This window comes from Falco naumanni, chromosome 11 (genome assembly GCF_017639655.2).
Source record: "Falco naumanni isolate bFalNau1 chromosome 11, bFalNau1.pat, whole genome shotgun sequence".
Classification (NCBI taxonomy): Eukaryota; Metazoa; Chordata; class Aves; order Falconiformes; family Falconidae; genus Falco; species Falco naumanni.
The window spans coordinates 105995-117759 of NC_054064.1; the positions used below are offsets into that span (position 1 = coordinate 105995).

An 11765-nucleotide genomic window follows, 5' to 3' on the forward strand; every position below is an offset into this window, starting at 1 on the left:
CAGAAAAATACACAGATAATTAACTTTAAGCTCCTTACCTTGCCCCTCGGGTGCTGTGCAGTTGTTTGAGTTATTACCATTTCCATTTCAGATCAACATGATGCACTACATCAAACATCTCTCATTTGGAAGGGATTGTCCAGGCATTGTGAATCCTCTGGATGGGACAGATGTCACTGCACACCAAGGTAAAAGCCATCTGAGAGAAATCTCTTTTTAAGTGTCTGTATTCATAAGTGTTACAAAAGAACAGGAGTGAAGTTCCCAGTCCTAAACAAGAACCCTGACATGCCTAAAACATGGACTCCTCCACCGTATGCTCTTTCTGGAACAGCTGCCTCCCTTCATGTGGAACAAATGTGCCAATGTTTTTTGATTCTGTGACCTTTCAGAAAGATCTTTGTTTTCAGTGTTCGTGGCCTAATTGGTAGCTGCTGGAGAGCTGTGGTGTCTGCCTGACCTTGATCTACCCGACAGTAACAGCCAGACAGCTGCAGTGAAGTTGAAATATTGCTCATCTTTTCTATAGCTCCAGTTTGCTGGCTTGAAAAGCAAAGGCAATTCTCTCCTCATGCTACTGCTGCTCAAACTATAATCTTGGCTTATTGGCACAAGCCTGCTTATGTGCATATATAATAAAGCTTGGAGGACGAAGTTGAGGTGGTGGTAGGTAACCCTACCTGAATCTGTTCTTTTAAATTTTCCAAATTCTTGAGGAATTAGGATTGAAGACATGCTTTGGAAAAGAAGTGGCAGAAGTAGACAGCAGGTCAAATTTGTGTTTATTGCAGATCAGCTAAAGATATATGGCAATTATTTCTTCTGTAGAAATAGATGGATAATCTTCTTTAGAGGATTTAATAGAAAACAGGTTTTCAAAGTGACTTCGGCCTTCCATTATCCTTAAGAGGACTGAAGGAACAGGCTGGTCTGAGGCAACAGCAGGAGTTCTCATCGTGTTTTTTTCCTCAGTGATCCAGATCATCCTTTTCATCTCCTGATATGGTAAAACCCATGCTTCTACAGCCATAAACTGTAGGGCTAATTGAAATTGATAGAGGATGCTTGTTTTAGAGTTGGTGTTTTCTTGGGGCCATGCTGTTGAAATAAGGGGTTTCACATGCTAAAATAAGAATTTTCAAGAAGTTTTCTGTAGAAAGTTTCCATTTCATCAAGGCCAACAAGCCAGTAGTTTTGGTTTTGATTGGAACAGGAAGAAGATTTGCTTTGGCGAAAGGAAAAGTCATGTCAGAGATTAACTTTATTGTCCTTGGAAGCCTCCAGTTGCTGTTGTGAAGAAAGACGTTCCCTGATGAATCGAACAAAATCAGTCTGTGTCTACCTAACCTGTCAGTTGAGCTTTCCAGCTCTTCACTGGTTATTAATTTTGTCTCTGTCTTTGCTTATAGCTTCCATGATGTTTCAGTATTTTGTCAAAGTGGTTCCCACAGTGTATATGAAAGTAGGTGGTAATTACTTTTTTTTTCCCCTATTGTTTTGGCAAGTGAGCGAAAGCCTTGAGACTTTCTCCTCAGATTCTGACACTGACAGTATCTGACCTCTGGTAGAAACAACGGAACCTGTTTGACTTTCTTCATATCACCACCAGAAGCAAGAATAATAGTTTCTATGGTGTAATGTTATCTGTAATGTTGCAGCCGTGATGAAGCAGATCTCAGCCTCCTCCACGCCACCTAGATCAAGGTGACCATGCCATCCTCATCATGTTCCCTCATGAATCCCTTGTACTGCATGCTCAGAAGTCAAAGCAGCAAGGAGATCCTAAAAATACTCTTTGGAGAAAACCCCAAGATCAGGCTTGTTTCCAATTTAAAAACCCTTCCACAAGAGGGTGGCTAGATTTCCAGCCCTGCTTTCAGAATGTGTCCTTCTCTGGGGACAAGTAGGATAAACAAATTACCAGGGAGGTACCAGGGTGAGGCGGAAGACCCTGTGAACAGACACAAATTTATGCTCTTTTCTGAAGCCAGCCTGAGGGAGCAGAAGGAACTCTGATTTCTCTCTTTCATTTGGAAGTGTCTGCTTTGGTTGCCATCATTCTGCAGTATCTCAAGAGTTACAGAGAACCTCCTTTTGGAAAAAAAAACAAACCCCAAAGTTATTATTTGGGCCCCTGTAGTCTTAGGGCAGCAAAGTGCTGTAAGCTGTTATGTTTCTTTTGCAAAGAGAACGCCAATAGAGGCAGCAGCTCTACTTTTGTGCAGACTTCACCACCAGTGCTACCCAGTGTACTTACCTAACGCTGTGGGGAAGAAACAGGTGCCACTTGCTCTAGTACCTCTGTGAACATTCACTACAAGATGGCTTAGCTCCCTAGCTGTCTGCCAGGTTTTGGTTGCACATCTGCTATGCTGCATGAGTGGCCCGTGCCCAGCTTTACTTTAACAGTGAACCAGTTTCCTCTGAGGTGAAACCCAGGCCTGGTTCTAGGGCTTGTTCACTGCACGGACAGATCTACATGTGGATGAAACTATGTCAGAATTTTACTCCCTTAAGCTACACACACAATTTTATAACAGTGTGCAAACCACACAGCACTGGGAACCCTTACCACCTCAGGCTCTTCGCCCAAACTCATGCCACTCTCTGGCATGTACCACATATACTGCACGTCCATGCAACCTCTGTTGCTTGAGGCACTCTAAAATGTAAATTACCAGTAGGTTAATCACCCATTATGTCAGAAGCCGCATAGGAACCACAGGTCTGAGGAGGCACATGGCCACAGTCGATACAATGCAGGCATTCGAGTGAAGTTATTGTAGAGCCATGTGGGCAGAGCAATCTAACAATCCATTGGAAACGTAGATGTAGTTTGTATTTCTTCATCTGCCCTAAAGACTGGAACTGTTTGCAAGACTCGGTACTCATGTGATGAGTCCTTATTGTGGGCCCCTCTTTCTTCAGTCACCTGTCTAGAAAGGACCCATCTGTTCTCTCCTGGAAATTGGGTGGAAGTTACTTGCTATGAGGTGATACTGGGAGAACCTACAGACCACGCTGGAAGCTCATTCTGCTTGGATTCAGAATGCCTCTGCAGTTTCTGTGGATGATTAAAATTCCTGAAGTACGAAGGACAGTTAATCAGAGCCCTGGTTTTATGGCCACCTCCCAGCATACCACGGCTTCTGTTTCTCTTGATGAAATCTCACATTGTACTGTAGAGCTGTTGTTCAGTTTTCAAAGGACTTCTGTCAAAAGACTTGCTTTTTATTAGTCACCAGGAGTGGAATCCATGCAGACCATGATGCCTATACTTATGGTAGCTATGGATCCAAGTGTGCTGCCAGATGTATACTTGCAGGAGGGGGCCTGCAAATCAGGACCATAAAGTGGCAATCAGTTAGCTGAAAGGAATGTGCTCGAGCTTGTAGGCCACAAACCCTGGGAGGACAAGGAATGTGAATAGGTAACAATCAACAGGATGAGTCATGCCGGGAATGAGGAATGGATGGCACCAAGGAGAGGTAACACCTTGCTGTTAATTGATAAGTGTTCTTTGTTTGTAGTTAACCACCAATCAGGGATTGCCTAGTATGTAATGCTTAGCTTAAAGAACCAATCTGTTTAAAGTGCACAGCTTCTGAACACATAAACTCGTGATTGTGTACAATAAATCGACATTTGCTTGCATCGAGCTGCGTCCCATCTCTTCATTCGCCGCATATACTGGGGCGCTGCGTTAAACATTCAGTAATTGAAACTCCCAAATGTGGAATGTGGTAAAGAAACCGGATAGTATCTTTCTCAGTTTGGATTGTAATTTGTGTCAGATGGCTTATTAGGGATGATAATTTCACGGAAACCCAACTTATTTGCTGTAAGAATAGGACTGTTAGGAGTGTGTAGAAGAATGGCAGGGTACAGAAGAATGCTGCAGCATGATCTTTACTTATAAAAAGATGGGCAGTCTGTAGCCCTGGTACTCTCCTGCCTTTATGGATTAATTCCTTTTTTCTCGCTCCTCTGTGTGTGTGTGTGTGTGCACGCACATATGTGTGTGGCTTTCTCATATTGCTCCTGTCTACTGAAGTGTGCTTAAATGGACTACGATTTAGTAGAGGATGACATGGACTTGGGGTTGAGGTCGAGAGGGACAGCTTATGCTATTACTTGCCAGCAGAGACCAAAACAGTCCAGCCTGGGGACTGATGCATCACTCATTCTGTGGGCTAGCTGGGGCTTTAACTGATAGCCTGTATTAAAGATAGACCTTATCCTGATGATGATAGACCTGATCCTGATGATGCTCTTTATGACTCTTTATAACCACTGTCAGGCCCCCAACAAGTGAGTGGGCAGGGCTACACTGATGTGGTTCATTGCACTTGTGTTTTAGTAGCCTTTCCTATTCCTTTTTAACAAAATATTTGCTGTTTGTTTCCTGCTAGGTGGTAAGGACCAACCAGTTTTCAGTCACACGACATGAGAAGATGGCCAACGGGCTACTAGGAGACCAGGGTCTGCCTGGTGTGTTTGTGCTATATGAACTTTCACCCGCTGTGGGGGCTGGTCCGAGTGATCGGAATGTGAGATTAGCCTTGAACAGATACCCGTGTATCCATGAAAAGTCCGGAAAGTCCCAAGAAGAGCTGAGTTAACAAGCTAAAGGAGCTGCCAGATGCACAAGTAGAAGAAGTGTGTCACGGATGTATCAAAAAAAAGGCCATCCAGTCATGAACTGGTGGTCTCTGAGTGAACCAATCATGTACAGACATGTGCTCTTAAGAAAAATATAAAAAGGTTTGTAAGAACGATAAACCGGGGCCTTTTGGCTTGTGGCAACTGTGCACAATTGTGTGTCGTGTCAGTCTCAACAGCGACACCTGGTGACCCTGACGTGACTAACACCCGGCGCGCAGGAGTGGGGAGCCCCAGGCAGAGCTGTCGGAGCTGCGTCTGAAGAGACACCTGGGCAAGCTGAGCTGCTGGGGACACGGGTACTTCATTAAGTAAGGAAGAGACTATGATCATTGCTATGTGGAGAATGATTTTACGAAATCGAGGAGTTAAGTTGGAGGGGTTGTTACTGCAAAAAATGCTAATGTGGCGTAAAGCACAAGGATATGAGGCAAATACAATAACTTCTTTTAGTGTTTCTATTTGGAAAGAGATAGGTGATAAATCGTTTGACTGTACCACGTGGGGAGGCAAAGATGCTGTAGCACTTTTAAGGATGTGGCATCTGCTTTATGAAACTTTGAAAGACTTTAAAACGCAGCCAGATCAGGCAGAGGGCACTGCCTCCGCTTCTAATACTGCGCAATCTTGAACCCTCTGTGCCCCTCCCCTTAGAGGAACAAACTCGGGGGAATGTACAAATTACGGATGCTAAGGGAACAACAGGAAATGTAATGTCAGAAGGAGAAAAGATTATAGATTCTGGAGTATGCCCTAAAACCCACAAGCCGCAAAGGGGGGTGATGCTTTGAGAAGAGTCGGATGACAAAACATTCTTTGGCAGCTTGTAATAAAACTTATAAAACACCTGCAGAGCTGTTAAGTGAGCTGGAACCAGTGCCCTTGGTTGACACCAATAATCCAGTTCCAGTAGAGCTGTCAGCTCTACCATCTCCTCCTTCAGATGAAGGAAAAATTCAGTATCCCTCACTCTCAAATGAAGAGCCTGATGATTGGGATAATCTGGTGAATAGGGGTGGGGAGAGAAAGAATGAGCAGAGTTGGAAAGTGGAGCGACAATCTGAGAAACCTTTTGGGGATTCCTCTTGTAGAAAGATGCCAGAGTCATGGGACTTATGTCCTGCATGTATTACTGTTCGTTCGTATAATCCTATATCTTTTTGGCAGAAGGTAAAAGCACAGGCTTTGCAGGAAGGGAATTGGGATTTCTCTGAGACAATAAACACCCCAATGTCAGAGCCTGCTGCTCATCCTTCTATAGCAATGGTGTTTCCTGTTGTGAGGGGGGGGGATACAGCACAAGGGATAATGAACGAGCACAAAATGTATTCATGGAAAGTAATTCAAGATTTGCAGAAATGTGTAGCACAATGTGGTCCAAATTCTCCAGCAACTATGCAATTAATCAGACTATTAACTATGGAAGTAGTGACACCTTATCATATTGCTATGTTAGCACAAATAATGTTTCAACCGATGCAGTGCACTGCTTTTAAAACGATACGGGCGCAGAAGGCTGATGCCCAAGCACTTAGAAATTTACAGTTTCCACAAGATGATGTGCGCTTTGGTAATGGTTCGGATGTGCTAACAGAAATGAGACAATTTTCTAATCCACAACATCAAGCACAGTGGCATCTGTTGGTTTTAGAACAGGTTAAGGCTGTGGGTATTGAAGCCTTAATATGGATGGCCGAATTAGCTGAACCTAAAGCCAAATATACCATGATTCGACAGGGGGCTAGAGAACCGTTTTTGCAGTTTGTCGGAAAGTTGTGAGCTTCAGTGGGAAGACAAGTGTTTGACGAGAATTTAAGGACTATGTTAGTAACTCAGCTTGCAAGAAACAATGCAATGCTGATTGCCAAAGAATTTTTGAGACATTGCCAGGGGACCCCACCCTGGAAACGATGATACAGGCTTGTGCCAAAGTGGAATCTGTAGAACATAAAATGATGGCCCTGGCTACAGCCATGGCTGCTGTGAACACAAAAGACCAGAAAAGCTTTAGTTGCGGCCAGAGTGGGCACGTTACAGCAGAGTGTTCCAATAAAAGTAAAAAGGGTGGCACGGCTGGAGCAACAGGAGCAGCAGTGGTTACATGTCATAATTGTGGAAAAAACAGTCATTTTACAAAGCAGTGTCGATCTAAATTTCACTTAAACAGCCAGCCCTTGCCACAGAGAAACTACAAGAAGAGCGCAAGAGGGGGCATGCAGACACAAGTGCCTGCCACATCAACAAACAATTGAGCCTTTGTGACCGGTTATCAGGGAAAACCAGGGGATCAGCCCGCATGGATGTATCCATTGCCGACACAGTAACTATAACAACGCACAGGGTACATAAAGTTCCCTTGGATGCTTGGGGACCTATTGGGAAAGGACTAAGTGCATTATTAATTGGACAGTCAGGTGCTACTGTACAAGGAATTATGGTACATGTAGGAGTCATTGATGCTGACTGTGAGGGACAAATCTTGACTATGGTGTCGACACCCACTCCAGCTGTTATGATAGAGGAAGGCACTTGCATTACTCAACTTGTGCCTTTTATGAGTTGTGTTCCTAAGACTGAACAAGTCACCTGAGGCAATGGAGGGTTTGGATCCACTGGACAATCGCAGGTATTTTGGACACAAACGCTGTCTGACAGTCGACTGCAAATGATGTGTGTACTGTCTATGGATCAGGCATCACCAACATCGTTGAAGGTAACTGGACTATTGGATACAGGTGCAGATTTCTCTATTTCCTAACGAGACTGGCCTTCCTCTTGACCTGTAATCTCCACCATGCAAGGAGTTGTGGGCCTGGGGGGAGTCGCAGACAGCCTCATGGCAGCAAAATTGGTACTTATCACCAATACAGAAGGACAAAAGGCTGCTGTTCAACCCTATGTGACTGTGGGCCCTCTGAATTTATGAGGAAGAGGCTGTTTGTCACAATGGGGAGTTCAGATAACTATGGATTTTCACTAGGGACCGCTGTGTTGCAGGGCATGGAAAGACCCACAATGGCTTTGAAATGGTTAATAGGAAAGCTGGTCTGGCTGGATTAGTGGCCCCTCGATCATGAAAAACTTGTAGCCCTGTGAAATTTGGTAACAAAACAATTAGCTGCAGGTCACATTGAACCGTCTTATAACCCATGAAACACCCAGTGTTTGTAATTAAGAAAAAATCAGAAAAATGGCGATTATTGCATGATTTGTGTCAGATCAATGAGGTGATGGCAACAATAGGAGCATTACAACCAGAATTGCCCTCACCTACAATGATTCCCATGCTATGGGAAATTGTTGTGATTGATCTAAAGAATTATTTTTTTACAATTCTATTAGATGTGAATGATATGGAAAAGTTTGCTTTTACAGTTCTGTCAATTAATCATGCTGAACCAACACAGACATATCACTGGAAAGTGCTTCTGCAAGGAATGAAAAATTCACCCACCATTTGTCAATGGTTTGTTGCTCAGGCCTTGACCCCAATTGGGGAAAAATATTCAGCAGGGTACTGGTATTGTTGTATGGATGATATCCTTTTGACTGCTCCAACATCTCCAGTGTTGTCAGCAATGGAATCCGACACGTGAGTTTCACTGGAGCAGTATGGCCTGCTGTGGCGCCAGAGAAGGTGCAATGCTTCACTAATGCTTCACTTAGGCACGCAGGTGCTTGGCCGAACTGTGCAGCCACAAGTGATCCAGTTAATGATGGAGGTAAAAACCTTGAATGATGTACAAAAATTAGCAGGAATTATCAATTGGATACAACCTTATTTAGGCCTGACTTCATCACAGCTGAGGCCTCTTTTAGAACTATTAAAAGGGCACACTGATATTGCAGCACCGTGGTCCTTAACCCCTGAAGCAAAGCAAACAGTTGAGATGGTGGAATGGGCAATACAGGACAAGCATGTTTGGAGAATTGAGATGACTGTTGCAGTACAGGTATTTGTTTTAATTGATGACATGATACCATTTGCAATGATTGTACAGTGGAACTCTGGTTGGGAAGACCCACTTCATTTATTGGAATGGGCTTTCCTGCCTTGTCATAACAGAAAAACTGCTCCTGGCCTATTTGAATTATCGGCACAAATCATCATTAAGACCTGAATGAGATGCTCAGAGCTGTTGGCAAGAGACCCGGAAAGAACTGTATTACCTGTGCAGGTAGACTATTTTGAGTGGTGTCTAGCTAACAGTTCAGCATTGCAAGCTGCATTGACAAATTATACAAGACAAATTGAGTATTATCTTCCCTTTCATCCATTATGTAGATTGGGAAGTCAGATTCGTATTGGCCAGAAACAACTAAATCAAAAGGAACCTGTGACAGGTCCTACAGTATTTACAGACGGGTCAGGAAAGACCGGAAAGGCAGCTGTTGTCTGGTGTGATGCTCGTCAATGGCAACACATACTTGAGTAACAAGAAGACTCCCCTCAGATTGCTGAACTTTGTGCGGTTACTTTGGCATTCCAACAATTCACTTGTGCAGTGAATGTTGTTACAGACTCTGTATATGTAGTGGGGTTGTTACGATGACTGGATAAGGCAATCTTGGGGGATGTGCGTAACACCTTGTTATTTGGTGTGCCGCAGCTATTATGGCTGACAATTCAGAAAAGATCACAACCACATTATGTTTTGCATATTAAAAGCCATACCACTTTGCCTGGATTTGTGGCAGCTGGTAATGCACGGGCAGACCAGTTGGTCTCAGCTGTAACAATGGGACCAGTGCCTAAAGTGAAACAGCAAGCAATTGAATCCCATTGGTTTTTACATCATGGCTTTCGTGCCTTGAAACGTCAGTTTCATTTAACAACTGCAGAGGCCCGTTCTATTGCTGCAGCCTGCCCTGACTGTCAGGGCCAACACGTACCTGGTACGAACCCTAGAGGTCTACAAGCTTTGCAGATTTGGCTATCTGATGTTACCCACATTGGAGAATTTGGTAAATTGAAATATGTGCATGTGTCTATTGACACATTTTCATCAGTCATAGTAGCTACCACACACACATAGGGGAAATAGCTTGTGATGTCATTTGACATTGGCAATGAGCTTTTGCTGTATGTGATGTTCTGCATCAAATTAAGACCGATAATGGTCCTGCTTATGTTTCCATAAGTGAAAGCTTTTTTACAGCTTTGGGGGGTTACCCATATCACTGGTATCTTTCATTCTCCTACCGGACAGAGCATTGTGGAATGTGCACACAGCACACTCAAACGCTTTCTTCAAAAACAAAAAGGGGGAATGACTGGTGAATCCCCTGAAGCATAGCTTAATAAAGCCATGTATGTGCTGAATTGTTAATATAACCACCTATGGTTCACCACTTTGAGTCCCTATGTAAAATGACCACTGTCTCCCCCGGCGTTAAGGTTAAGGCGAAAGGACCTGCAAAGCGGTCGGTGGTCACCTCCATGTGATTTATTAACCTGGGGAAGAGGGTATGCTTGTGTCTCCACAGATAGTGGCCCCCGGTGTGTTCCTGCTCGCTGCATTCAGCTTGCCCTGGATGATATACAGAAGTGATGGCTATTATCATCCGCCTGCACTACCTGATACCAACATCTGGCTCATCCTCGCCAATGCAACCAATCAATCTACACTGTGTGTTGCCATGACTACCCCAGTGAACCCATTCTGAACATGCCTGGTGGACATTCCTTTCACTGAGATGGAATGGGATTCATTGTATAATCAGACTGTACAAGGGGCTTGTGTCAGTCCAGGCGTTTGGGAACTGAAGTGGTGGTATGATGCCACCTGGTGATTAACAGGGGGTGAAGGTGCTCAGTGGTAGAGAAAGAATGATTCAGGGAGTGGGCTTGATAAAATTCAGAACTTTCGGCCCTCCAATTAAGAGCCCCAAGAACTGGAATTATTAGGAACTGTAAAAGCTCCCATGTGTTTTTATTTAAAGTTTACCAGGTGGCCTAGTGACTCGAATGAAACAATGGGTATTGACTTAACTAGTAGCTCGACAATCTATCGAAATGAGTCTGCATGGTGCAGTTATACTGCACCTAGAACAGTAAAATCCAGTACAGTCCTTGCTGGCCTTTTGAAAAACACGTTTTTGATTTGTGGGAACAGAGCTTGGATGGGAATTCAGAGTAGGGCAATAGGGGGACCTTGTACATTTGGTAAACTTTCCTTTTTTCACCCCCAATGACTCCACGGTTAGGATGTGGAAACAGCAACACACTCGAAAACAGTGCAGTGCAGATTTCTCAACAGACTGTAATTCTCAGGTTGAGTTTTGGAATGCAGCGCAGCATATATACTTCCTTCTTTAGTCCCTTCTATAGGGACAGCACATGCTCTTAATTCACTTAACAAGTTAGGTTGTTGGCTTGCTAAAGAAAGTAATGCTACAAACACTGCTCTTTCTGGCTTATTAGCAGATGTTGATTCTGTTCGTCATGCATCGCTACAAATTCGAGCTGCTATTGATTTTTTTCTTGTTGGTACAGGGACATGGATGTGAAGACTTTGAGGGAATGTGTTGTATGAACTTAACGGATCACTCTGAGTCAATACGTAAAAGTGTTCAGCTTCTGAAAGATAAGTGAAGAAATTACAAGTAGATGATGGATGGGATTGGTTGAATAACTTGTTTAAAGGATGGGGACTGTCAGGGTGGTTGCTGTCTCTGATAAAAACCAGGTTGTTGATTTTGTTCATTGTTGTAGTTGTGTTATTGATGTTGCCATGTCTTGTGTCTCTGCTGCAATGGGCCCTGCAGCAGAGAACACAGACAATTTTTGTAACACAAATAGAAAAAGGGGTAATTGTGGGAAACCTTAGCTGATCTGAGGGATCGCAGTATGAGCTTAGCCTTGAACAGATACCCGTGTACCCATGAAAAGTCTGGGAAGTCCCAAGAAGAGCTGAGTTAACAAGCTAAAGGAACTGCCAGATGTACAAGTAGAAGTGTATCACGGATGTATCAAAGAAAAGGCCATCCAGTCATGAACTGGTGGTCTCTGAGTGAACCAATCATGTACAGACATGCACTCTTAAGAGAAAATATAAAAAGGTTTGTAAGAACAATAAACGGGGCCTTTTGGCTTTTGAGCA

The 11765-nt window shown here is 43.7% G+C and overlaps 1 protein-coding gene across 11 annotated transcripts in view; it reads left to right on the forward strand.

Moving 5' to 3' along the window:
• Positions 1-11765, forward strand: part of LOC121095515 — a 42124-nt gene extending 30359 nt beyond the window's left edge. For 9 of the 11 annotated variants that reach the window (XM_040610448.1, XM_040610446.1, XM_040610445.1 and 6 more), the window contains one exon: positions 92-11765. In XM_040610448.1, the coding sequence (XP_040466382.1) occupies positions 5464-6441 (978 nt within the window). In that variant the 5' untranslated portion in view covers positions 92-5463 and the 3' untranslated portion in view covers positions 6442-11765. The remainder of the gene's footprint in view (positions 1-91) is intronic. The other 2 variants (XM_040610438.1, XM_040610449.1) reach the window with 2 other exon arrangements.